The sequence below is a fragment of the Hyaena hyaena genome, unplaced genomic scaffold (assembly GCF_003009895.1).
Source record: "Hyaena hyaena isolate Hyena2069 unplaced genomic scaffold, ASM300989v1 scaffold_501, whole genome shotgun sequence".
Classification (NCBI taxonomy): Eukaryota; Metazoa; Chordata; class Mammalia; order Carnivora; family Hyaenidae; genus Hyaena; species Hyaena hyaena.
The window spans coordinates 1,351,466-1,378,115 of NW_024081135.1; the positions used below are offsets into that span (position 1 = coordinate 1,351,466).

The 26,650-nt window shown below is 54.3% G+C and overlaps 1 protein-coding gene across 4 annotated transcripts in view; it reads left to right on the plus strand.

The window, feature by feature from the left end:
* Positions 1–26,650, plus strand: part of SLC6A6 (solute carrier family 6 member 6) — an 84,517-nt gene that overhangs the window by 51,443 nt on the left and 6,424 nt on the right. For 3 of the 4 annotated variants that reach the window (XM_039254953.1, XM_039254949.1, XM_039254950.1), the window contains 9 exons: positions 3,636–3,768; positions 11,083–11,217; positions 12,339–12,442; positions 12,569–12,693; positions 16,567–16,679; positions 20,940–21,077; positions 22,383–22,485; positions 23,060–23,160; positions 25,568–25,738. In XM_039254953.1, the coding sequence (XP_039110884.1) occupies positions 3,636–3,768; positions 11,083–11,217; positions 12,339–12,442; positions 12,569–12,693; positions 16,567–16,679; positions 20,940–21,077; positions 22,383–22,485; positions 23,060–23,160; positions 25,568–25,738 (1,123 nt within the window). The remainder of the gene's footprint in view (positions 1–3,635; positions 3,769–11,082; positions 11,218–12,338; positions 12,443–12,568; positions 12,694–16,566; positions 16,680–20,939; positions 21,078–22,382; positions 22,486–23,059; positions 23,161–25,567; positions 25,739–26,650) is intronic. The other variant, XM_039254952.1, reaches the window with a different exon arrangement.

A 26,650-nucleotide genomic window follows, 5' to 3' on the forward strand; every position in this document is an offset into this window, starting at 1 on the left:
GGGGTAACGTGCAATCTCCTGGGGTAGTTAGGAGGCACGGCTGAGGGGCAGTGTGCCACAACTGTCCCCCTGGAACGCAGCACTCTACAGTTTCCTGAGCCCTCCCATGCCCCAGGAGTCCCACAGGGAAGGGACTTGGGGGTGGCCCTTCACACTTGGGTCCCTTCAGAAAGAGATACAGACGGATGCACACGCTCTGGCCTCCACGGCTACCCAAAGATATCCTTGGAGAGGATGTCGGTCGCTTTGGCCCTGAGCCCACATTGGGCTCTGTTCTGACAACCCCTGACAGATGAGACACACTCATTCCATTCCTAGAACGTCTGCACGGCCCATTACAAACATTTTCAAGAATTTTAAATAATTTTTTTAAACGTGCTATTAAAGACATGGAGTCAGTCCTCTAAAAACATCAAACATTCAGATAGAAAAGCATTCAAATTGGAAACATAGGAAAAAATGATACTCAGTGCCAAGTGGGTCCCCCTCCCTCATGTCCCCACCACCAGGTCCCCCTCCCCACGGGCAGCAAGTGCACCCGGCGTCTGGTGCGTCCGGCCAAAAATAGTCTGTGCGTCCTCAGGCACAAATGAACATCCACCCCCTTCCCTTTTTAACACAATAGGGGGCACGCCGTAGCGCTGCTCACCTCTGCCCACTCATTTCATCTCCAGGATGTAGTTCTTTATCTGCACCCAGGGAGCCTTCCCGTTGTCTTGTGGGCCGCAGCACGCTCCGCCGGGTGTCTTCCCTGCGTCTGCCCAGCCCCTCTCGATGGCCGTTTGGGTGCTTTCCAGTCTTTGGCTCCTACAGACGGTGCTGTGATGAGTAGCTTGGGGTGGACCCCGTCGCCGGCCACACGGCTCTCACATTCAAAAGTAATTCCAGGAGGAGTCTTAGGAATGGAATATTGCTGGATCAAAGAATACGTGCCTTTGACAGTGTCGCTGCAGGCATCGTGAGCTCCTTAAGGGAACTCGATACTAGCATCAGAGGGAGACTATTTCCTTGCTGTGGCTTCCGTAGCTGGTCAGCTGCCCAGAGTGAGCCTCTCGTCTGTCATGGGCACCAGGGGTTTACCCAGCACAGGACTGGGAGAAGGTTGAAAGGGTTAGGTTGAAAGGGTTCAACCCTAACCCATGAACTGACTGGGCGTGGTGTCATCAGATTCTGAGCTCTGGGGTTTCAAGCTTGCCCTCAGGAGAGAAGAAAAGGCTGGGCACCTCCTCTGCGTTAGCTAAGCACCTACTGTGTACCTGCCTGTGAGATCCTTGTCCCTGGGATGTTTGCAATCGGGTAGGCAAGACAGACCTTTCACCCGTGGGTGACACACAGTTTGAGTGGACAGCCCACAAGACCGCGGGGCCTCTGGTGGCCTGTGGAGCAGCAGGGAAGGCTTCTCCGGAGGACGCGGGGCTGGCGTTGCTGAGGGTGCACAGGTGTGGAGGTGGAAAGGCACCCTCCCTGTGACACTGCCCATTCACAAGGAAGCCTTGGGCTGCTGCCCAGTGTGCCTGGGGCTTTCACTGAAGGCGCTGAGCTCTGGAGCCTTCGGGAAGGGCTTTTTATTCTCAAGCAGCTGCCGCTGCCAGATCCCTGTGCTTGGCAGGGCCCCAGCCGGGATGCGGTTGGTGGACAGCCTGCCTCACTGGCCAGAGGCCTGAGGCTTCAGGTGACCCTGGCCTGTGGCAGGGACTGGACAGCTGCTCTTTAAAGTTTAGGCTCTGTTCTCTGTTTATTGGAGGAGTAGCGTGAGGGAGTCCACAGGCTTTTGGAGTCAGACAGGCTTGAGTAAGGGTGGTAGCCCTGCTACCTGCTGGCTGCATGTCTGGACAGTTGGAGCTTTCATGCCTTGGTGTTCCCCATCTGTAAAATGGGGCCAATGACCTCTAGTCCTTGAATCAGCTGAGGTAAGTTGAAAAGGCCTTGTGGATATTATGAGCACACCATCATGGGTGACAGAGGGGAGGCCTTTGGGTGTCAGGATTCTCATCAAGAAAAGGACAGAGGAAAACTGCCTCCTTTTACAGTTTGTTAATGGAAATATTGCATGGATTGGTCCAGAGTACCATGTGAACTTGGCAGTTACCTCAGTTGAGTCCTTGATTCATTCATGCAACAGGTATTTATTGAGGCTGTACTATGTGCCACATGTTCTTCTAGGTGCTGGGACCATGGCAGTGACCCAAAGAAAGGTCTCAGTTGAATGCCAGTTGAGATGGGGATCTTGAATTTATTCGAGGTCCTCACATTGAAGTTTCTCTGGAAGAAAGAAGGAAAAGCAATGACGTGTCTGCCCCAGTCGGCATTCCAAGACCCAGGACCCTGACCACAGGGGACATCCCACAGACTGGCTAAGAGCTAGGGAATGGTCTGGAATGCTTTGCCTGGCAGCAGCATGGGGGCAGGAACTGCATCTGCGTTTTACAGAAGAGAGCCTGGGGTGCAAAGTCGCACTCCCTCTCTGCCCCTCTTGCTTGAGTGTGGCCTTGAAACCAGGAGCGAACTTCGGTTAGAACAGGAGAGAACCAGGTTTTTCCCAGGGGAGCACGAGCTCCCTTGTCCCCCATGGTCAGCAGCCCAGGGACTCAGCGGGCAGACAGGGACCCTGGTGGACAGGGCTGACGTCCCTGGGTTTGGTGTGCTTGCCCTTGGTCACTGCTGCAGGGTCCTGGGACAGTGGGGACAGTTTCTTGGCATTAAGATGTGCCCTTCCCTGACTTCAGATGGCGTCTGCCCCTCAGGGATGCGTCTGAGTAGGTGTTTCTATGCATCTTCCGCAGGTCAGTGAGGCTCCCCGACTCCCAAAGACCCCAGCCTCTGCTGTGTGATGCCGGGCAGGGATGGTGGGTGCTCTGTGCAGATTAGCCTCCAGACCATCTACCTGTCCTCTCATGAGACCTTTATAACCCTGCAGGGAGTCCAGAGGACACCAGCACCGCTTAGGCACCAGTAGCTGCTCTAGGTGTCTCAAGGCCAGGGCGGAAACAGACACCTGAGACCCTGTAGTTACTGCTTGGGGTGGGGTTTCCTTTAACGCCGATCCCTATAAATATGTGGGGTTAGGTCCTGTGCAGCCACATAGAGAAGCCTCCTGAGGCTTACATTTTAGGGGAGATCCAGATAAGGAATAGGAGTGAATAGAATAAGAGGGATGGGACAGAGAGTGTTGGAGGAGGGTAGTTATTCCCATTTCACAAATGAGACAGGAGTTTGGGGTAACTAGCCCAGTGATTACACTGTAGAGCCAAGTTTGAACCCAATGTTTGGCCCTCAGTGAGCACTGAAACAGGGTCTACTGAGATTCGATCCCACAGGGATTAGTGCCCATTTTACAGATGAGGAAACTGAGGCTTGGAGGTTTACTTAACTTGCCTGAGGCCAGTCTGGGTTGAACCCAGGTTCTCCTGATGTAGGAGTCCAAATCTATTTCCTTGTTGACTTCTTCACAACCCTGGGGCCTGTGTGGGAGCTGCTTCCGAGGTGCATGGTGATTCCAGGGCTTGGAGAGGTGAGAGGCCTTGTGGAAACATGGCACCCAGCCAGGGTCTCACCCCCAGCCTGTTGGAACCCTGGCCTTGGTGCTCTCTGCCCCAGGGCCGGCCCCACTGACTTGTGGCTCTGTTTGCTTGAAGGCGCAATGTGTTGAGCTTGTCCTCTGGAATCGATGACCCCGGCTCCTTGAAGTGGGACCTTGCTCTCTGCCTTCTCCTCGTCTGGCTGGTCTGTTTCTTCTGCATCTGGAAGGGCGTCAAGTCTACGGGAAAAGTGAGTGATGCTTCTGTCTCTCCCCTGCCTCAGCCCAGGGAATCTTCCACCTCCCCTTCCCAGGCCCTCCTGCTTGGAGTCAGCCCAGACCAGCCCTGTGTGCCAACAGAGCAGTCCTCTGAAAGAAGATAGGGCTCCGCTTTGTGGCCTTTGCCCACCTCGTGGTGGAATTGCTCCCAGGGCTTAACAACCAGCAAACACAATTCCTGAAAGTCAGACGGTGGGCTCTGTGGAGCCTGCACAGTCTCCCACCTCCAAGTGCAGCCGTTAGCAGATAACAGACATTGGCTTTGTAACTGTTAAGTTAGCTGCGAGCAAGGTGAGCAGGCAACTTGATTGTTACTTCTCAGCGAGCCACGAACCGCATGGGCCCCGTCTCTGCAAAGTACGCCCTGACAGACAGCATCCGCTGCAAACTTGCTAGAAATATAGACCCATGGGCTTGCCCCACACCCACGGAATCAGGACCCACATTTCAACAGTATCCCCAGGTAATCCAAATGCTCGCTGAGGGTGTGAGAAGGGCTGACTTGGAGTTTTGCTGTTAAGTCCGAAGAACTAAATTATCTTACCACTAACATTTCAGCCAGAAGCTGAGCTGTTAGTTATTAAGGAAAGCTTTCCCCAATGATTAAGTCATTTTCTCATAACCGAGATGTTAGCGGTTAACCAGAATGTTAGCCATCACTGAAATATTCGTTGCTGATTTAATATGTTACACGATGACCAGAGCATTAGGTATTAACAGAGGTGGTAGGTGATCATTAAAATGTTAACTTATAATTAAGGTTTTAGGTATAGGCTGGTGTATTGGCAATAATGAAAATGTTAGCCTATAACTAAAATGTTACCTGTTAAGTTAGAGCTAAACCGTTACCCAATCACCAAGACGCTGACCAGTATCATGGTCATTGCCATGCCAGGTCGGTGCGGAAGGCTCTGTTGGGAGGAGAGCTGTGTGCCTGCCCCCTCGGCCAGGCTCTAGGCCACAGTGAAGATGTTGGGTGATCTGCTTTACATGTCCTCCACATACCACTTCCCTCCTATCTTGCTGGGAGAAAAATCTCTTTAAGGTCTAAAAGCCCCCAAAGGTCAAAAGAGTATGTGAAGGTGGCATTTTAGGTACAGCAATGTGCAGTGGCTGGTGAAGTCGTTTGTAGAAGGGGCCTGTGTGGAACCAGAAATCAAAGACCATGTTGTCCCTGGATCAAGAGCCCCCTAATCATGGATCTGAAGGGACCCCAGCATTGCCTTCAGGGCAAGATCTGGGTGCCCAAGATAGCAGAGGCGGAGCGGGAAGGATTCTGGAGCGGACGCCCCCCTGCCCACATGCCCTCCCTCCTGTTTCTGCGGTCAGAGCCATCCTGCGATTCTAAAATCCCATCTAGAAAGGAAGCAGGCCAGGCCTCAGGAATGTCCACATGCAGCACCAGGACAGACAGGTAGAGGGCCCCTCGCGCCCCGGGGTGCCCGTACCCCACCCCCTCCTCTGCCTGGTGTGCAAGCGCTTTGCTCACCACCTTTCTTCAGACGATGCGGGAACTAAGCTGGGAAAGGTCAGGTGGCTTGTTCGAGGACACCTCCTCACCGTGAAGCCCCGTTTCCTCATCTACAGAATGGGTGGAAGTGAGGGTTGAAACCAGAAGTGTTAGGCACCAGCACAATGCTCGGCTCAGATGGTACAGTAAATACCAGTGTTTTCACTGTGCCTCCGTTTCCCCACACGGAGAGTTTATCAGGAAGTTTCTGTGGAGCAGTGTTCTTGAGCAATGCCGGAGACATGATCATTTCCTTATGCATTCATATATTTTGTGCCTTTACTATCTATCAGGTCCTATGGTCGGAATAGGGCCCGGGGGCATGCAGGGGTCAACAAGACAGACAGAAATCTCTGTGGTCCAGGAGCCAACACACTTGACAGTTGTGACGAGGTGAATGTGTAAAATATATAGGAGGTGGTGACTAATGATGATTAAAGAACAACGTGTGAAGGAGAATAGGAAATGTTGGGGTATACTTTTAAATAGGATGGGCAGCCAGGCTCATCAAGAAGGTGACTTTGGGGGCACAGATCTGAAGGAAAGGAGAGGTAAGCCATGTGGTTATCTGGAAGGAAAAAATTCTAGAGAGAGAGAGTAGCCAGTGCAAAGGCCCTGAGGTATATCTGATCCAGACCTATGGGGAGCCCCCAGTCTGATGGAGGAATGATGTTTCCCAGGAGCAATGGGCAGCATTTGAGATATAATGGAGGGAGCGAGAGAATAGAATCAGAGAGAAAAGCAGAGGGTACCAGGCTGCAACTGTGGCCAGTTGAAGACGTGACTTGAGAGAGGTCCCCTACCCCACCTCACCCCTAGAGACAACCTCCTCCTCACAGGGCTCCAGGCCCCTGAGGGGCGGGCATGGCTCCCAGAACAATAGCAGGGCCTGGGCCAGCCCAGAGAAGCCAAGACAAACACAGTAAGGCTCTGTGGACTTCCTTGAGCTCTACAGCCTGCCTGCCCGCCCGCCGCCCGCCGCCAGCCATGGCTTTCAGCCCTGGCCACAGACCAGGTTCATGGCCGCTGTGGGGCCTGGGCCCGTGGGCTGCAAGGGGGGCCTCATCCTGGCATGGCCCTGTTTCAGTGGCTGATGCTGGTCCCATAGGAGGTGGATGCAGGGAGGGCCTTGGCAGCTCAAGATCCAAGTTCAAGTCACTTTGCCTCTCTGAGCCTCAGTTCCCTTTTCTGTAAATTGTCAGCCTTCCAAGGGTCTAAACCTTGGCCCAGGATATGTTGGGGCTTAATTCATTCAACAGACAGTGATAATGGCAGCAAACGCCGTGTAACACACAGCACCAGGCAGTGTTCTCAGTGCTGTTTATTAGCTCATTTCGTCCTCCTCATGTTCTGAGGAGTCTGTGGCCAAGCTGGGATTTGGACCCAGACAGCCCAGCTGCCGAGCTTGACACTCTGCATTCTTCTCCCTCCTAATCGTCACCTGCTGCCTGCCCTAGCCCCTGGGCTAGCCCGACGGAGCGGCAGGGCATGAGGTGGGCGTCACGTCCAGGGAGGTGACGGAAGTCTAGACTACACACAGGAAGTCCAGCACTCTGGACCCAAAGGGGAGCGCGTTCGCGGGCGGACAGGAGCACTGGCATGGGCTGAGGCCGCACCCTTCTGTCGCCTGCTCTTCGTCTAGTGTTTGGAAACCTAGGGGCGGCAGTCGGGGCAGACGTGGTTTGGGGTCTCAGCTTTTCTCCCACAAGATGCATGACTTGGGGGACGTCCCCTTCCACTCGTGTGAGAGGAGCTTGTGGTGCTGCCTTCGTGCATGCAGGGGTGCTATGCCTCAGGGCTGCCTGGGTGCTGGGCTCAGGTCCGTGGTCCCACCTCTCGGACCCTCTGCCTCTGGGCTGAGGGACCCCAGCTGTCCAGGCCTTTCCCTCCTAGTGAAGTTCAGGGCAGTGGGAGACTAGCCTGTCTCCTTCCTGCGTGGCGCGTCACCTCCTCTCCACTGTCCCTAGGGGAGTGAGGAAGAGTTGTCCTCGCAAGTTTCCAGGGCTGTTGGGCCACAGGGCTTTTGGATCAAGGGCTCAGAGGAACCACGGGCTTGCCAGCAAGAGTGGAAAAATACCACATCCCGTGGCAAGGCCTGCTGGGCCACCACTAGAGGCCCAGTGGCGGCGGCTGGCACCAGCCTCTCCCGCGAGGATCCTAGGGGACTCATGGATAAGTTGAGAGAATGGGTCTCAGGGGCTTGTCCTCAGAGCTGCAAATTTGCAAAACAAGGGTGGCTTTTCCAAAAAGGCAGATGAAGTGGTGTGACCAGGTGGCGCTGTGACTAGGTGGCGCTGTGACCAGGTGGGGCTGTGACCAGGTGGCGCTGTGACCAGGTGGCACTGTGACCAGGTGGGGCTGTCCAGCTCTGGACTGGGGGCAGCAATAACGTGCATGTACACAAAAGGCATGGACGGGACTCCAAAGCCCGCTGGCCTAGATCAAATCCCACCTCTGCCACCTCCCAGCTCTGTGACCCCAGGCCCCTGACACCAACCTCTCTGGGCCAGTTTTCTCATCGAGAAAATGCAGGTAATACAAGTACCAAGCCCTTCGGGCCGTCCTGAGGATTTAGTAATGGGCATAAAACTTCATAGAGTGCCTGGCACACAGAAAGTGCTACTTAAGTGCTTGTTAAACAAATGTAATATGTGACAACAAGGGAAGTCACCCCCATCCCTGGGTAGTTTCCTGTGTCCCTGACACAAAGCCCTCTGGCCAGAGCCTTGCTGGTGGGGCCCAGCTGCTTTGAAGTGGCCGCCCTCCGGGGACAGTGTCTGTCAGCAGCTGTTGGTTCCCCACCCCCGGGTGTGGCCCACAGCACGGCCCAGACTTGGTAACAGGCCAGGGGCCAGTCTGCAGGAAGGGGGGAGCAGCCCGGAGGGGGTGACATGCTGGGGTTCTTTCTTTCACCTCTTCTGTGGCTCCCCGGCCTGCCTCTGCCTTCTGGTCCTTGGGAAATTGTGAGGGTTCTCTGCTGGGGAAACTGAGGCCCAGAGGGAGCAAAAGCATCCAGGGAGGGAGCGTCAGGGACAGGTGTAGGGCCCGCCCTTCACCTCTGGGGTCACCAGGATGGCTGCCGGGGTTCCTTGAGTGTGGCAAGTGAGGTAAACGCCCTTACCTTCCTCCTCATACAGATAGAAGCTGAGGCCAGACCACCCAGCTGGGAGGCAGGGTGCGGTGCAAACCCTGCCCCGGTGGCCCAGACTACTCCACCCTTCCCCTGGGGCCACAGGGCTGGAGGGGACTTCAGAGCTCCTCTGGTCCGAGCCTCCCACTTCAGCTGGTGGGGAAATGAAGGCCAGAGAGGGACAGTAGCTTGCTTAAGGTCTTACAGCAAGCCGGTCACTGACCTTGAATTTCAACCTATGCCCTTGGGGAGTCCAGCCTTCCTCAGGTCTTTGGAGGAATTAAACTACCTGACTTGGAAGGGCTTTTTTTTTTTTTTTTTTTTTTTTTGAGAGAGAGAGAGAAAGAGCAAGTGCAGCAGGGGAGGCTCAGAGAGAAAGAGAATTTTAAACAGGCTCCATACTCGGTGTGAAGCCCGATTCAGGGCTCGATCTCACAACTGTGAGATGACCTGAGTGGAAATCAAGAGTGGGACACTTAACTGACAGCATTTTACTGCTCTGTCATTGTCATTCGGAGGCAGGCTCTGGGGCACGTTTCCACTCTGCCACTTAAGTGCTGTGTGGCCTGTGTGGGCAAGCAGTGGACTCTGGGCTTTGGTTCCTCACCTTCACGATGAAGATAATGGGGCGCCTGGGTGGCTCAGTCGGTTAAGCGTCCTGACTTTGGCTCAAATCGTGATTTCACAGCTTGTGGGTTCAAGCCCTGCATTGGGCTTTGAGTGCTGACAGCTCGGAGCCTGGAGCCTGCTTCGGATTCTCCCTCCCTCTCTCTGTGCCCCTCCCCTGCTCATACTCTGTGATACTCTGTGTCTCTCCCTCTCTCTCTCAAAAATAAAAAAATAAACATTTTTTTTTTTTAAGAAAAAGATGAAAACATTACTGAAACCTCCCTCAAAGGGTTAGGGTAGGACAGGATCAACTAAGTATAGAAGTCACTGCACTTGGAATAGTACCAGGCATACAGTAAGCACTCAATAAATGCTGGTTGGTAGTACTGGCTGAGGGCAGCTGAGCCAGGTAGGCCCTGAGAGTTTTCTTCTTGCCCTTTTCCAAAGGCCCTTTCTAGTTATTTCTACTCAAAGTGATGTGACTATCCAAGAACTGTGCTCCAGATTGGTGGGGTTCAAGGCTCTGTCCCCCCCGCATTTGTGTCTGTTGCCCACTGGGGCCCCAGAAGTGCCCTGCAGTAACCTGGCACTGCCCCTGCCTCCCACCACTACGGACACATTCATCCTGCTCTCTGGGTATCAGTTTCCTCACCTGTAAAATGGGTGCATTGGCTAAATAGTGGTTCCTTTCTGAGGTCCCCAGGGCGTCAGGGGCTCTGCGACCCAGTCTTAGCATTTCAGGTGCTCAACATGACCTTTCTGTATGTGCTGTGCTGGCGAAGCCAACTACCTGATGCCTTTGCTCAGAGCAAGGTGGTTAATCTCCACGGGGCCTGGGTGCAGGTCCTGAGGCCTGTAGGTGACCTGGGCATCTTACAGCCCTGCCGAGCCTCAGTTCCTCCTCTGTCACATGGTGTGGTGAGCACGACGTGGGCTCGTGCCTGGGGAGGCCTGGCTCAGCCAGTGCCCTGCTGGAAAGACCAGGAGTTCACTGTCTGTTTGGAGCCGCGCACCTCTGAGCCCCTCCCGGGCATAAACCCTGCCTGGAAACTTCTCTTGTAGAAGGGAGAGATTGGGAAATCCATCCAAGAGAACTGAGGCCACGGGTGTATGAAGACCAGCGCTTTCAGGACAGAGGAGAGGATGTAGGGCAGGCGCCTAGCAATGGCCCAGCACAGCCTCGGTCATCTCGGGCCCCACCTCCAGTTGACCCGGGGTGGCCTGCGCTGTGTTGTATGACCCCGGGAAGGCTGTGGGCCTCCCACGGCCCCAGGGGAGTGGAGGCCCTTCTCCGTCTCCTGACCAAGGGCCTTTAGAGGCTTTACTTCCTCCTAGAAGTTCTCATGTCCTTCCTACAAAATCAGTGTCAACGACAGGCCCCATTTCTTGAGTACCTAAGTGCCAGGCACGGTTCTGATGGTGTTACCAATATCTTATTGCATCCTCACCTCACCTCTTGATGGAGGTCTTTTATGATTGTTGTCTCCATTTACACATTGTAACAGACCCAGAAAGGTTAAGCATCATGCCCTAGGTCACACAGCAAGTGAGGGGACAGAGCTGGGATTTGAACCCACATTAACTGATTCTGAGCCATCAGTCATACTAACAGTTGCAGTGTTAGCTAATGTGTACCGAGTGTCATGTACCAACCACCGGGTAAGCCACATATACACTTGATAGTTTACACTCAGCATTTTGCATATCCTTCTTCACTTACTGGAGTATTTGTTCACAAGGGCAGGAATTTGCTTTATGTCATATCCACCACTACATATCCAGGGCCTAGATATTCAGTACATATTTATAGGATCGTTTGCATTGAATCGCAGTAAGTCTATGAGGTGAGTACTTGTATTATACCCAGGTTACAGGTGGGGCAGCTGAGGCCCAGAGAGGTTAAGCAGTAAGTGTAAGGTCACACAGCAGGTGAACCAGCAGGCTCGGCTACTGACCCTCAGCTTCGGAGAGAATGTTTAAATTTGACAGCAGCAGGTGATGCCACGGGCCCGCCTAAATCCGTCTCGTCCCTCACAGGTCGTCTACTTCACAGCCACCTTCCCCTTTGCCATGCTCCTGGTGCTGCTGGTCCGTGGACTGACGCTGCCCGGTGCAGGCGCAGGCATCAAGTTTTATCTGTACCCCGACATCAGCCGCCTCGAGGACCCTCAGGTACACGAGGAGGCAGCCCGTCCTCCCTCCCACCCAGGGCCAGGCCGGGCAAGGTGCGGGGAAGTGAAGCTGGTGGTGCATTGTCCTCGGTTCCTGGGCGCACACATCCGGTTGGGCCATCCGCCTCTGGTACTTTTCCGCTGGGCTGCGGCAGGTTGTTCGCCGTGCCCGTGGGCCCTTCCCGCTGTGTGTGTATTTTTGCATGTCGAGGACTCCTGAGGCCGGGCCCTGTGCCAGGTAAGGGGGGGAGAAGTCTTATGAGCTCGTCTCCTCCTTGGCCCTGGCCTCTGCCCGCTGTGGCCGAGGGGGCTGCGCCGTGGGGATGGGAAGGTCGGCCCACGAGTGCGGCAGCCAGCTTCCTTGCTGAGGCTGGAATTCAGAGTTGGTGATGAGCGAGAAGGTCAAGGGGCAGATACTGAACACCTGCTCCCTGGCACTCAGCCATGTGGCCGCAGGGGGTTAGAGAAAACTCTCCTCCCCACTGCCTTCTTGCCCTGTCATAGATGAGAGAGGGCTTGGCCAACATCAGGGCACAGCTGGGGGGGCAGTTTTGTGTCCACTGGGAGCTGCTGGATGAAGGTTTGGGAGAGTAGCTTTGCCTGCATAATCCGTTAGGGAATTCCTCCCCATTCCAACGGGGGTGGAGGGGAGTGGTCCCCAGACAATAGCAGTTATAATAATGATAATGGCCTTGACTTAATGGTCTTACCACATGTCTGCACTGCGCTAAATCTTTTTTATTAGAATAGGCAGAAGAGTGCTGTGGGTCAGGGCAGTGGAGCCCATTTCACAGATGTGAAAACTAAGGCTCCCGGCAGGAGTTCTATTGCCCAGAGTCATTTCATGGTTGGAATTCAGATCTGCCTGCTTCAAAAGCCCATCCTCTCACTCCTGCTGCTCAGTAACTGGGGGGTTTCTTTGACTTCTGGGCTTCCTTGCAGCTCAGTATTACCTCGAAAGACACCTTGGGTCATCACACAAATGCTCTAATTGCAGCCAAGAATCTGCACCTTTTGAGGTGCCGTCCTCCAGGGGTCCAAGAGTCCACACGGCCTCCTCCAGGAAGCTGGCTCTAACGGCCCCTTCTCTCTCTCCTTACCCCCCGCACCCCCACCCCCTAGGTGTGGATTGATGCTGGGACCCAAATATTCTTCTCCTATGCCATCTGTCTGGGGGCCATGACCTCTCTGGGGAGCTACAACAAGTACAAGTACAACTCGTACAGGCAAGTGTCGCACCAGCGGGCCTGGTAAACCTTAGAAATGATGTTTAAAGAAAAAAGAGAAGAAGTAGGGAGCGTGGCTTCCTTGTGTTGTGAATTAACTTGCTCCCTGACATATGTGTAACTTAGGGACTGTATGCTGCTGGGATGCCTGAACAGTGGTACCAGTTTTGTGTCTGGCTTCGCAATTTTTTCCATCCTGGGCTTCATGGCACAAGAGCAAGGGGTGGACATTGCTGATGTGGCTGAGTCAGGTATGGTGGTATTGGTGGCAGTGGTGGTGGGCACTGCCACCTAGTGTGTAAGCCAAGTACTGCAGGCATGAAGCCAGACCCCAGGGGGCTTTGGGGGGGGACGAGCCTGGTTTCTGAAACGGACCCCCCCCACCAAGATGTCCCCCAAGCAATCAAAGAGTACAAAAGCTAAATTTTAAGCACTTTGCAATTTGGCCCAAGGGGCTCGCAGAAACATGGGGGTTGGTTAAAGTTGGGGGAATACTTAGCTATTTTTGTGTGGTCTTCCCTCCCTCTCCTTCCCCAGCAAGCTCCTGGTTTCGGCAACAGAAACCACTTTCCTAACTCAGGCCCAAGCCAGCCACCAGTCGGCATTCCATCACCACCTTCTCAGCTTTGGTTTCTGTATTTTGCACTTTGCTCCCAGCGCGCTCCCTCTAGCAAAACCCATTCATTCATTCCACCGATGCTACTGATTTATGGGGTCTGCCCTGTGTCAGGCACCACCGTAGGCAGCGGGTGGGGAGATACGGTGGGCACAGCGGCCACCCTCTGGGACTATGACAGACCCAATTTGGGGATACGTTGTGGGGACAGGGCCACCCCCTCCAGGCATGGGCCCTGTTGGTGGGGTACTCCTTCTGGAAGTAGAGGAAGGTCTTAGAGTCGTGAACTCTGCAAAGCCTGGGATCCAAGGCTGGGATCCTGGAGCTCCAGCAAGGAAGGTGTGGAACCTGGAAATGACAAGGTGGTCAGTTGCTAGAACCTTAGAGCCTCAGAACCACAGTATTCTGCGACCTGCCCCTGGATGTCCCAAGTCCTGGAATTGCAGGATGGCAGTGGCTTGGCTAAAGGCACAGGAACCCCAGGCTCCCAGGTTCCCTGAGGACTATCTTTATGGCTTCTCCACCTCCCTCCTGTCCTGCCCGTTCACTGGGTGGGTGCTCATCAGCTGTCTGGAAGGTTTGGTTATTTTGTACACGCCTCTGGTGCACCCGACCTCCTGATTTCTCACGACCTCTTCAGGCCCACATGGAGACAGGCAGGGGTCCTGGGCTGAGGCCCCTCTCGGGTCCAGTGCTCACTCCAGGGACCACCACAGACCAGAGTCAGGCATAGCTGGAGCCCTGGCCATGGCATTGCCCTTGCCGTTTTTGAAACAGGGCAGTGTCCTGGGTCCTCAGCCACAGAACCCTACTGTTGGGGGTCAGGGGTACCTCAGCATTGTGCATTTAGACGTCTGTTCTGTAGATGGGGAGACCAGTGGCTTGAGAGCAGGGGCCTTGCTCGGGATGATCAGGACCTGAGTTGGGGTCTCCTGGACAGGCCCCTCTGATACGAGGACATCCCCTGTCCCCGCCCCTCCCACCCACTTTGGACACACCCGACAATTCTGGTCTTCCCTGGGTGAGAATGCATCTGAGCTCCTCTGACTTTCTCTGACCTCAGAGCCTGGAGGCCCTGCTTTCGTCCTTGCTTGGCAAAGATGCTCTCTGCCACCTGGACCCCCTCTCCCCCCACCCCCCACAGTGTTGCAGGACATGTGTGGCAAACCCACGCGTGTCTCAGCCCCACGCATCTCTCTGCTGCTCCCCAGGCCCAGGTCGGACCGTCAGACATAGATTTCCTTCCCCAATGGCCCCAAGAAGCAGGCCAGAGACTGAGGAAACATAAAGTTAATTCCAGAATGATCCACACCGGCTTGGGAGGTTGGCAGGTCCTGTGATGAGGGGGAGGCCCTTTGCAGCTTCTTTGCAGTGGCTTTTTTCAGTCGAGGGCTTGCCAAACAGTTGTGATTGCCCAGAGCGTGGAGTGAGTTGGTGGTGGGACATATGTACATATATATGTATGTATATGTATGTATCTCTCGATACCTGGAATAGAGCTTTCTCTGCGGACGACTAGGTGTTTTCATATATGTACATATCTTCACCCGAAGTTGTTTTCCTCCTCCTGTCCACTTCCAAGACCTTGTTGTTTATTCCCCACGGTGATGTCTGAACAGCTGACACCTCAAGGGTGATTATTTCTCTAATAAGCTTATAACAAGCACCATATTGAGCGAAGTGCATTTGAACGAGATAATTATTTGGCCGAACGGAGGGCACACGGTACGTGCAGCAGCGCGTTCTCTGCTCACGGAGGGGCGTGCACGGGTGCTCAGTGTGGCTGCGCGACTTCACATGGACTTCTCTCTCTATAGTTCCCCGTGCGCTTTTAGAGAAAGATGCTCAGACCCTCTCCCAGAGGCTGGCTTGAGAAAGGCAAAACTGAAATACAGAAACGAGTGTGTTGAGATCCTCCACCAGGCCCCGGTGGGTGGCGGGCAGGGGGCAGGGGGGGCAGGTGGGGGGCGGGGGCCCCATTTTACATCTGTCTCGCAGTCGGCTGGACTTGAATCCACATGCAGTGACACTTACCAGGCAGGCCAGAGCTCACATGTAGGGGGACCAGGGGGGCCGAGGGCACATGTGGCTCTGTTCCAGCTTGGACTTTGGGGTTGGTAGGAGCGCCCCGTCCACCACTCCTCGTGGGATTCTCTGCCATCGCCGCCTGAGGACACCCGAGTAGGCACTGGACAGTACAAGGACTTGCCCTTGCCTGCCACATTTGTGGTTAGCGCCCTACCGTGTGGTTTCTGGCTCCCATTTATTTTAAAGTTGGTTTTTTGTTTTTTGGGGGGGTTTTTGGTGTTCTTTTGTTTTTTTTTTGTTGTTGTTGTTTTTGTTTTCTTTCATTCTTAAGCTAGTCATTTGGTTTCTGATACCTGCTCTAAATATCCTGGCCTCTACCCCTTTTTGTTTTCACATTTCTTGATGTTTTTTTATTATTTTTATTTTACTTTTTTTAAGTTGTGGGTCTTTATTTTTTCAGCCCAGGCCCTTGCAGATCTCCTTTCTTTTGCTGCTTCCTACCGCCTCTTAGAACCACAGGTCTTCATCACTGGCTCAGTTCTTAACCCCTGGCTTCTCCCCTCAGACCCGCCGGAGACAGGAGGAGATATTTCTCTATGTCCCCTGGAATGTTTCGAGGCAGAAAGGTGCCGCCTGAGCTGGTGGGGCTCCTGTCTCCCACACCCAGCCTCCAGATTCTGGCAGAGTCCACTTCTCAGAAACCAGAAGCCCAAGTCTAGGGCAGCGGTGTCAGCAGCTGAGACTCTGGGCGCAAGAAGGCCCCTTGAGAGTCTTTTCCGGGATCCTGCCCCTGGCTTCTCAGGTGGGGGAGCAGGCTCCTGCAGGGCACATGGGGACAGAAAGACGAGGTGGTGGAACGAGACTCGAATGGAGGTCATGGGTCTCCGAGCCCAGGGTCTCGCCCTGCACACACCTCCCTTTAGTTTTGGGCCTTGGCTCTGATGTTGCTGGGGAGAGGGGGTGCGCAGATGCACCCCTGAAGCGAGGTTTGCCCTGCAGGGCATGGTTCTGTGTTCTTTCATGACGTTTTCGTCATTAACTCAGGAGTAGGAACCTTTTCTTTGCAAACGGGGACTTCGGTAGTCAGATAACCAGACCTTTCCCCCTTTGCTTCCTTCCAGCAAAATGTTGGCGTGCTTGCCCTGGTTTGGGGGGCCCTCCTTTTCCAAGCCGGCAGCCTGAGTCCCAGGCTCCGTCCTGCTTCCTGCCCCCAGATGACCAGGTCTGCCGGACTCTGGTGTGTGAGGCCACTTGTGCTGCTGCTTAGGAGACAGATGCTAAAACGGGGCCCCGCCTGAGCCCCAGTGCACCCCATCCAAAAGGAGGCGGGCCTGGGCTCTTCCCCCAGGCAGGAATTCCGATCTGGGGTTTGGGACACCGCCTCAGTCCCGAGTGTCTTTGTGTGAGCTCCGGTGCCCCGGGTGGCTGGGTCACTGATGTTCCTCCCCCTCTGCCCCTCCCCGTTTTCTCTTTCCTTTAGGTCCCGGCCTGGCCTTCATTGCCTACCCAAAAGCTGTGACAATGATGCCTCTGCCCACGTTTTGGTCCATTCTCTTTTTTATTATGCTTCTCTTGCTTGGACTGGATAGCCAGGTATGTCCGTGTCAAGGGGACTCCGGATGGAGGGAGCGCCCGGGGGGAGTATGGCTCTGGGAGGCCCCTTCATCGCCCTGTGTGTGACTGTCACTCCCTTCCCACCCTCACCTCAGACTTGCACGGGCTTTCAGCCAGCGAGGGCTCCTCCAGGACCCCAGGGGTGGAAAAGGCCTCAGGGCACCAGGAGGGGGACCTCTGCCCCAAAGCTCAAGTCTTTGTCCCCAGCACAGGGAAATGGATACTTGAGGTGTGGGGTTAAAATGAAGTCGTAGATGGGAAATAGAAGGTCAAGACCAAGTGGCGATGATGTATTCCCACAGAGGGAGGGTCCATACGGGGCCCAGGAGTGACATGGCAGGCAGTTGAGGGAAGGGACTGACAGCTGATTGTCCTAGTGTAGCTGGAGAGGCCTAGCCCACGCGTGGTGTCCTGTGATTCCTGGTACCTGTGAGCAGGGCTACACACAGCCACACCATGACCTCCAGCACTGGGAAGCCTCCCTCAGACCCACCCTGTCCTCCAGCCACACCCCAGCTTCTGCCTTCCCAAGGCACTATACTTTCCTGCACTTCTTAACCCCTGTATCCCACCCTCTGGGGCTCAGACATCCATGGGGTGCATCAGTGGGAGCCAGCCAGAGGCTGAGACTGGCTTTGGAATAACAGTCCCAAGCCCCCATGCTGCTCTGTGACATCGAGCATATTTTCTTCCCTCTCTGTGACTCTGTTTTCTCATCTGGTAAATGGGTGTGATTATACGCACTTTGCCTTGTGTGAAGTACTAGCCAGGCATGGTGCCTAATACAGAGCATCACGTAGTGCTTGGAGAACAGCTAGAGTTCCTCTGGTGGGGGTGCACGTTTTCCTTGGGGTTGCCTCAAGATGACAGGTGAGAGCCCAGGTGCAATCCGGGGTGGGGAGGGAGGATGTGCAGGGTCGGCTGGTGGTGTGCCCAGACCAGAACCCTGTGCACAGTGCTGCCACCCAGGGGCCAGCATCTGAGGCCCATCACTGAAAGGCAAGCACTTTGCAGCCTCCTATGTGGTCTGAATCTCAGGCTGCCGCAGGGGAAGTCTTTGGTCCACTGGGACCCTGTGAGAGGTGAGGCCTGCTGCCCGCGAGGACTTCGCCACCCACCCCAGGGGCAGAGGCCTCAAAGCCAGCGCCCAGGGTCGGTCCCTGTGGACTCAGAACCAGATAAGAGGAGTGTCTTAGAAGGTCAGGCAGAGGAGAGGAGGCCGTCTGCCAGCAAGGTCAAGAACAGAGCAAAGGATTTGGCAGGAAGGGGACCAGGATTAGCAGAGAAGGCGGAGTGGAAACATTTGGGAGACTGAAAACAAAATACTTGTGTAGTTGTTGGTGGGCTTGAGCTGTATAAACAGCAAGAGGACTCCATTAATCATCTCTCGTTAATGAGTTTGGCCTTCGGAGGCCCTAAGCAAATGGCTTTTATAACTTCTTCCCCAGCTCTAAGCGAAAGCAAAAAAACAAAAACAGAGAGCATGACAAAGCATGACATCTCCATGGGCCCGAAATGGGCCTCTTGGGTCCTGGAGGCAGCTTCCTGTGGGAGCGGAGGTGGTTTATATCAGGATTTCTCCCCAGGGGGAAGGTGGGGCCAGGCTGGGAAGGTGCACCTCTGAGCCAGGCCTCGTGGTGGCCCACAGGCTCAGAGAATCTCAGTGAGCCCTCCAGGGCAGCCTCGGAGGGAGCTCAGAACATGCAGCTTGGGGCTCAGAGCCCTTCAGGGAGCTGCCTGATCAATAGCCCGAGAAGGGCACGAGTGGGATTCGAACTCCAGGAGCTAATGGTGTCTCAGGAATCTGACGGCATAGGTTGGAATGCCTCCTTTGCATCCATTTGCTAAATGTGAGCTCGGGGCTGGGGGTTGGGGGGTTTGCAGACACTGGTGACCGCCTCCCGCCCCACCAGCACCATGATACGGTCAGAGCACTGTTGTGCGAGGTGTTCCTGCGAGCAGGTCTTCACGCGGGCTTTTTATGAATGTGTGTGGCAAAATACACAACATGAAATGAGCTGTTGGAACCGTGCCACCATCAGGGCCACCCATCCCCGGAACTTTTGTCTTCCTAAAATGAAGCTCTGTTCCCATTAAATACCACCCCCCATCCTGGGCCCCTTTCCCCACCCTGTTTATATATATATATAATGTAAGTCCCTTAACCTGTAGCATCTCCGTGGCTGGGTATACCTTGCCCTGTAGAGCCAAGAAAACTGAAGCTGAGTGAGAACAGGGCTTGGCCGAGGCCACTCACAGCTGGTTTAAGGGATGGGCTTGATTCTGGGCCCCGCCCCCATTCCCTGACCTGCTGGTTCATCCCCCCCCCCGCCTTATCTTGGAGTACCCCCCAAATAGCTTCCTCTCGTGGGAGTGCCGACCTCAGGAAGAGGCCTCTCGCTGATGGAGTGTGGACGCCGAGGAAATGCGCCCCCAGGGTCCCTGGCGTCTGCAGGGGTTCAGGGAGCCATGGGACCACTGCATATTTCCTGGTGAAATGGAGTAGGGGTGGCATGGTCGTGGAGGCTGATGTTTACAGCGCGGGCGAGGAGAGAGCTGGCCCCTCTCTCCCCCGAGCTCCCTCAGCCCCTGACATGAGTTTGCAGCAATCACCCAGGTAACCAGTTTACTCTCCTGAATTCAGATCTTTCTCAACACCCCTGCTGAGTAGGCAAGATCTTCCCATTTTACAGGGCAGACAGATGGACATTTGGAGAAATCAGGGTCACAGCCTTCAAGTGAGGGAGGTCTGAAGAGGCCGGTGGAGCAGAGCTGAGGACTGGGTCTGGCATTCTCCAGAAATGCAGGGAGCTTGGAAGTGACCGCCGTGTGCTGGTCTTGACCCTGCCTCACAGTGACAGCAGATCTTCCTGTCTTTAATTTCCCCGTCTCAGAAAGGAAAGAACCTTTGTCTTTAACTCCTTTTGAAGCTTCATGTTTGGGCCGCAGTTTTGCTGTAATTCAGTGGTAATTTAGGTTCAAAAACTGTTGGCTGACACATCAATCCAAGGTCCGAACATCAGCCCCTCCTCTATGGCCGCCTTTCAAGAGCCTCTTGCTCCTCTTATCCCTGAATTCCTGGCAACAAAAGACCATTTCTCCAGCCCCTCTTGGCCATGAAAGGGATTCGCTCCTTGTTTGTATCCCTTGATCCTCCTGTGATGCGTCCCAGAGGAGCAAGTGGCTGGATCTCTCTTGTAGGAAGGCTGGGGAAACATCCTTCCCAAACGTGTATCGCAGATGAAAGAACAGAAGGGTCAAGGTTTTAACTTTTCAACATTTAAAGGAGTCAGTTTGGGCTCGGAGGGTACGTTGGCTGGCAGACCAGTTTGGCGGTTGTCACCCAAGTGTAAAATGCGTCTGCGTGCCCTTAGCTTCATTTCTAGATTGTGCCCCAAAGATAGAGGTAGAGCAAGAGTCCTTGCCCAGATCAGTGGCTGCAGAAGGGTGGACCCTGTCCATCGGGCGCTGATTAGATCCATGACAGTAAGTGTCCACAGGACAGAGTTTCCTGCCACATTTCAACACAGAAGAAGCTCTCTGTGTAATGATACGGATCTGTCTCCAAGTTACACTGTTAGTTGGAAAGATTTAGAAAGCTTGAGAATCATCCTAGCACGTTACCCAAGGAAGGGCCTCTTCAAATGGGCTCCTATACCTTTGGGAGCCCAGGGATAGGTTCCTGGGGTCACAGTTAGCACGTGGCTCACACACCTGGGCACTTAGGTGTGCAGGATTTCCTCATGGGTCCACGTTTCCCACAGAACTGAAGCCACTGTGCGAATCTGATGGGGAAATGGGGGTCCAGACTTGCCCTGAGTTACCCATTCATTCTTCATGTGTCTGCTGACCAGCCATGTATGCCTGGCCCAGCTGGGCACTCCAGGCCCAGGAACGCACCGCCCTTGGCATCAGAAGGGACCAAGGCCAAGACAGGGGGAGGTGTTGTGCCAACAGGTGTGAGAAGGTGAGGGTCAGCACTGGCTTCAGAGAAGTCATTCTTGAGCAGGGTCCTGAACAAAGAGAAGGGCGTTCTGGACCAAAGACACGGATGTGTGGGGTACTTGGAGGACTGTGTGTGGCCCACTGTGGCCCCAGGCAGAGCTCAGGAGATCGGGTTCACACGCTCATGCGGACTTGACCCCCCGCAGGCTACTCTGTGAGTGCCGGGAGTCTCCTCTCCCAGCAGAGGGGAGGTGCTGGGCATCTGGGACTCAACCACTCTTTTCTCCTCCGCAGTTTGTTGAAGTCGAAGGACAGATCACGTCCTTGGTTGACCTTTACCCATCCTTCCTAAGGAAGGGTTTCCGTCGGGAAATCTTCATCGCCTTCATATGTAGCATCAGCTACTTGCTGGGGCTGGCGATGGTGACGGAGGTAGGTGACAAGGGACCTCCTCTTGCCGGGCTCTTGGTGGCCTACATCGGCGTCAAAGATTGGTTCCAGGCTGTAGAGCCCCTCCCACTGCCAGTAGAGGCAGTGGCTAGGCTGTAGGACCCAGGTGGGTGAGCTCCCGGCCCCACCCTGTTCAGGCATCCCCCCTGCACAAGGGACGGGCCTACATTGCCTGCGGGCAGCAGGAGACAGCTCAGGACCCAGCAGCTGACCCAAACTTCCCAATCCTTTCTGCTGTTACCATGGCAACACCATGGCCACCCCCTGCCCTCTGTCCCTCCCAGGAGGCCTGGGGGAGAGGTGCTTTGCTGAAATCCATTTTCATAGCAGCTTTTTTCACCCACGACTGTGGAACAGCCCTTCTCAGGCCTGGAGGGGAGGTGGAGATGTTCAGCAGGGCAAGTGCAGACCTTTGGTAGATACCGCAGGGAGTGCTGGGCCATGTGGTTGAAGGGGAGTGTGCACTGTTCAGAGGGTGGGCTGGGGCCCTGAGGAGGCCCCAGCTAAAAGGGGAAAAAGATGCAGAAAGGGAGCACAGTGTCTAAGGTAGCAGTGGGTCAGCTGTCCAAGAAAAGGCAGGCCAGGAAAGAAAGATTCTTGCACCACATAATCTAAGTATGGAAGCCTGGCATAGGCCTACCTGCTTCTTATGCCCCCTCCCCACCTGCCACCCCTCATTCTCCAGCAAATCACTGCATTTGCCCCCAGACTCAGTTCAGGTGTCACATCACCACTTTTTCCTACTGGAAATATAAATGAATGTTTCTCTAGAACTGTCTTTAGGACACACACACACACACACACACACACACACACACACCGAAGGCAGATCACAGGCCCACACCGAACAAGCAGTTGGCTGTCACTGAAGTAGTCCCAGTTAGTTTTCAGCACCTGCTTCAGGAAACCCATCATTTTTGCTGAGGAAAACATCTTTTGCTTTCATTTTTCTGTATGTATTTGTGTGCGTTTTAAGGTTTTTATTTTCTTAAGTAAGCTCTACACCCAGCACGGAGCTTGAACTCACAAACCCTAGTTCAAGAGTCCCATGCTCTACTGATGGAGGCAGCCAGCGCCCCTGTGTGTGCATGTGCATGTGTGCGTGTTTTAATTTAATCTGTCAAACATGAAGTTGAGCATCTTTTTACACATGTATCTAGTCATCATAGTCCGTGCCCATTTTTCTCTTGGGTTTTCTATTTCTTATTGACATGTCAAAACTATTTATATATGAAGGGAATTAGATAGCAAATAACAATCCAAACTTTTCTGGTTTTCTCTTCATAGGGTGGCATGTATGTGTTTCAACTCTTTGACTACTATGCAGCTAGCGGTGTATGCCTTTTGTGGGTTGCATTCTTTGAATGTTTTGTTATTGCCTGGATATATGGTGAGTACAGACTTTGGCATATACTCTCTCAAGTCTCTTCTTTGAGTTTCTGCACTTAGAAGCTTCCAAAACAGAGAGTTCTAAGGGGAATTCATTCTGATTTGAACACCAAGGCCTTCCCTACTTGGCATTTTCCCCTCAAGGCTGCCCCTTCTCTATTGAAATGATATCATTGTGGCCACACAACATATTCTCCCCATGCTAAAGGTGCAGGGTGTGACTGTATGTTTTGAGAAACACAGAATTTGGCTGTGTAAGACTCTATCTGTGATTTACTGCTCTGGGATCCAGGCATGGTCTATTTCAATCCTCTCGAGACCTGGGATTGGCCACACCAGGATTTGGGGGCTGCCTAAGTTTGCCTAAAAAAATATAGGGTGTCCAATTATATTTGAGTTTCACATAATTGCAGATGAACATCTGCCACTCTTGGGTCTATGTGGTGTCGAGCAGCAGGGACCTGGAGCCGACCCCGGAGTCCCCTCATGGCCCTTGAGCCCCTGCCGTGCAATTCCCAGGGCAGATGCTGGCGTTGGACGTCGTGTCACCCTCTGTCTCCCTCTGTCTCTCCTAGGCAGCGATAACCTTTATGACGGTATTGAGGACATGATTGGCTACCGGCCTGGGCCCTGGATGAAGTACAGCTGGGCCGTGGTCACTCCAGTTCTCTGTGTTGTGAGTTTGCCCCGCCTGGTCTGTGGGTGTCAGCCTTACGTCCATGGGGCTTGACCTTCTCACCTGCTAAACCACCTTTAGCTCAGCACCTGCCAAGCACTGGCCTGTAATGAGCCCAGTGACGCCTCTGCCTGGGAGAGGTGGGGCAGGCAGCTCCTGAAAGTTACCTTGAGATGAGTTTTAAAGGATAAGTAAGAGCTTGTCAGAAGAGAAAATAGGAAAGGCATTCCTGGCAGAGGAAGCAGCCTGTGCTATGCAAAGGCAAGGCCTTCCAGAAGATGAAGGTGTGTCAGGGCATGCTGAGAAACTCGGGGGGCCCACCACAAAGCACACAGCCTTTCCCCAAGCCCTTCTGGGGCTCGGGAGCTCAGTTCGGGTCACTGATTACAGTGAGGGGCCTTTGGGATGTCAAAGCCAGAGAGGTCATAGACACTGGAAACATGGTGTTTCCATGGCAGGGTGGGGGCTGTCTCCGGAAAGGGGAGGTCCCAGCAGAGATGCTCAGGGCTCTCCCAAGAACGAGGGAGCCTAGTACCCACCCAGGACCCAAGGGCAGTGATGAACCACATTCCTCTTCCCACCCAGGTCCCTTGCCCGCCATCTTGGAATGTGGCTTAGAGCATTCTCAGACACCCCACTTCAAACTTGCGCTCAGAGGCCCTGGCAGCAGGGAAGTCCTCTTCTTCCCTGTCGTTATTTGAAACCATTAGTGAGCTTCGGAGCTAATTGCAGGGGAAGAAGACATCTGCTAGGCCGTTCTCATCTCAGACCATTAGGAGCACAGATGGCAGAAATGTTCCTTGCATTTAGGGACAGGGTGCTGAGGGACTAATGGGCCGTCCCCTCAGTGACCCCCCTCCCAGGCCAGAATCAATCAACACCGCCGTAACCTTGCAGAGTGCAAGTCCCTTCCGTCTCAGGGCCCCTGTGCCCCTGTTGTAATGGCAAGGAGACTCTGCAGAGGGAGGGAGGGGCGTGGCAGCCGACGACCCTAGGTTGTTACTGCTGTCATTTAGCATGGCCGTGGCTTTCTCATCTGAGGTGCATGTTTTCCCCACAAAATGCAGTAGCCACACCACCTGGCGAGTTTATCGTGGGGGATGCATTTAGTTGGGCTCAGAGCCCATGTTCTTGTCCTCACTTGACAGTGGCTTGTGAGCAACTCTCATCACCACTCCGTCCCTCCCTGAGACGAGGGAGGGACATATCAGAGGGGGGCTGTGTCCCCAGGTGGTAGGATGAGGTCACCCTGGCAGAGAGAGGACTGTGAAGGGGCAGCTACCAAGCTTCCTCATGCTGGGAGGGCCCAGAGCAGCCCTCTCCTGGGCCCCCTCCCCATGTAAGCTACACCCCACCTTTAGGGACAGAAGCAACAACAGGGCCAGGCAAACAGTAGTTGCCCAGGGGAAAGTACCTGCAGCCTAACACCCTCCCTTCTCCCATCACCAGTTCTGACTTAGGTAGATTTGTCATCCAGTCAAACCCCAGTTACTATTAGATAATGAAGATTTAAGTCCTTTTTACGTTGCAGATCCATCCAAGGCAATCCTGGGTTATACATGAGATGCTATAATTTTGACCAGAACAGAAGCCCTGGGCCCTCGCAGCCAGGGAAATGCAGACTTTGCACAGGGTTTGGGGCTCAGAGCTCACTGCACCCTACCATTCATGGATACTGATGGCCACTGGCCATTGGCATGGGCTTGGGGCTGGACACACCCCACAGGGCAAGGCCCAGGTCCACACTCGGTCAGGGATGGAGATGGGTGAGTGGGAGAAGGGAGGAAAGGCTTTCACCCATGCAGCTACTATTTATTATGCACCTGCTGTATGTACCTGGAACCTCACCAGATGTTAGAGAAATAGGGGAACAAGAGAGACACCCCGCCTACCTTCACCTATTCAGTTAGGCTAGGGGAGCATATGTTGAAGAAGTAATTATAACCATATGCTTTCTGGGAAGGAATGGCATGGGCACCTGATGGAATCTGGGGAGGGCCTGGACAAGTAAGACAGAGACAGGACCATTTTAGCTAAATTAGAATGACAAGACAGAGGGTAAAGGGCTCCAGTCAAGAGAACAGCCTGTTCTAAGGCCCCAGGGCAAGTGGCTAAGGAGCTGGAAGGATCTCAGGAGAGCTGGAGCTTGGACATGGAGGAAGGGACAGGGGGGAGGTGAGGGGTGACGGGTCATGGCTCTTGGCTAACGCTGCTGGCCAGACTGAGGAGTTTGGACTAGATTCTGAAGGCACTGGGGAGCCACAGAAGGATCTTGAACAGGGAAGCGACTTGGTCAGATTTGCCCCAGGGGAGGTCCTGTGAGGCCCCTTGAGTGGACCCTGCCTTGGTCCCAGAAGCCCCTGACCCTGATGCCAGGGGACCCTCTGACTGCCCCATCTCTCCACAGGGATGTTTTATCTTCTCTCTCGTCAAGTATGTACCCCTGACCTACAACAAAGTCTACGTGTACCCCACCTGGGCCATCGGGCTGGGCTGGAGCCTGGCCCTGTCCTCCATGATGTGTGTCCCCTTGGTCATGGCCATCCGCCTCTGCCAGACGGAAGGGCCATTCCTCGTGGTGAGCACGTGCGGCTGAGGCTGGATGTGGGGGATGCGGGAGGGCGAGAAGGGAGAGGGTGAAAGCCAGCCACTGGCTTTTGGCTGTCCATTTTGCTGTGTGACCTTGGGCACATTGCTGCCCTCTCTGGGTCCTAGATCCATTGCCTGCCCTGTGGAGGGGTTGAGGTTGTCAGCAGGCATGTGGGGAAACGGGAACAAAGAGCGGTTCACACGGACAAAGGCTCTGTGGACATTCGGAGCAGGGCCGTGACAGGAGGAAATTGCCAAGCAGAGAATGAGAAATGGAAGGGTGTGATGCTTCGTGTGTTCACAGGGAAGGACACGTGACAGTAGTTGGGCAGCAGTGACATGTCTTCGGCGGGGGGGGGGGGGTGACAGTAGCTTCGCATGTCAGGCTAGGAGGTAGGGCTCTATCCTGGGAGCAGTGGGGACCGGGTTGCTGAAACAGTTAAGACAGGAAGCAAGGAAGGCTGAGCCCCACCCAGAAGCTTCTCTTACCCTGGAGCCATGTTCTGGAGAAGCCCAGCCCACGCTGGTGTTCCCCTTCCCCCATCTGTGGCCGAGACTGAGCCCCAGGCCTCCAAGCCTCTGTGCCTACCAGTCTCCCACCCTGAGGGTCCCTCCTTACCACCAGCCCCTCAGAAATCTCTGCAACAATTCTGCAGACTCCAGGCTGTGGCAAAAGCTGGGGCTCTTTCCAAGAAATCCTTTTCTTAGTATCTCCCTTAACCTTTGGGTTTGGGCCAGCTCCAAGACGACACTGTTTTGTTCTGGGCTCTTTTTATTGTTCTTCTCTTAAAAATCCCGAGCCAGGATGTCCTGGGGCCCTGGCTCCTCCTTGGGCTGGGCCTGTTTCCTTGTGGACAGGGGAATGGCCCAGAGGTGGGGTGGGGGGCAGGGATGGCTGGGG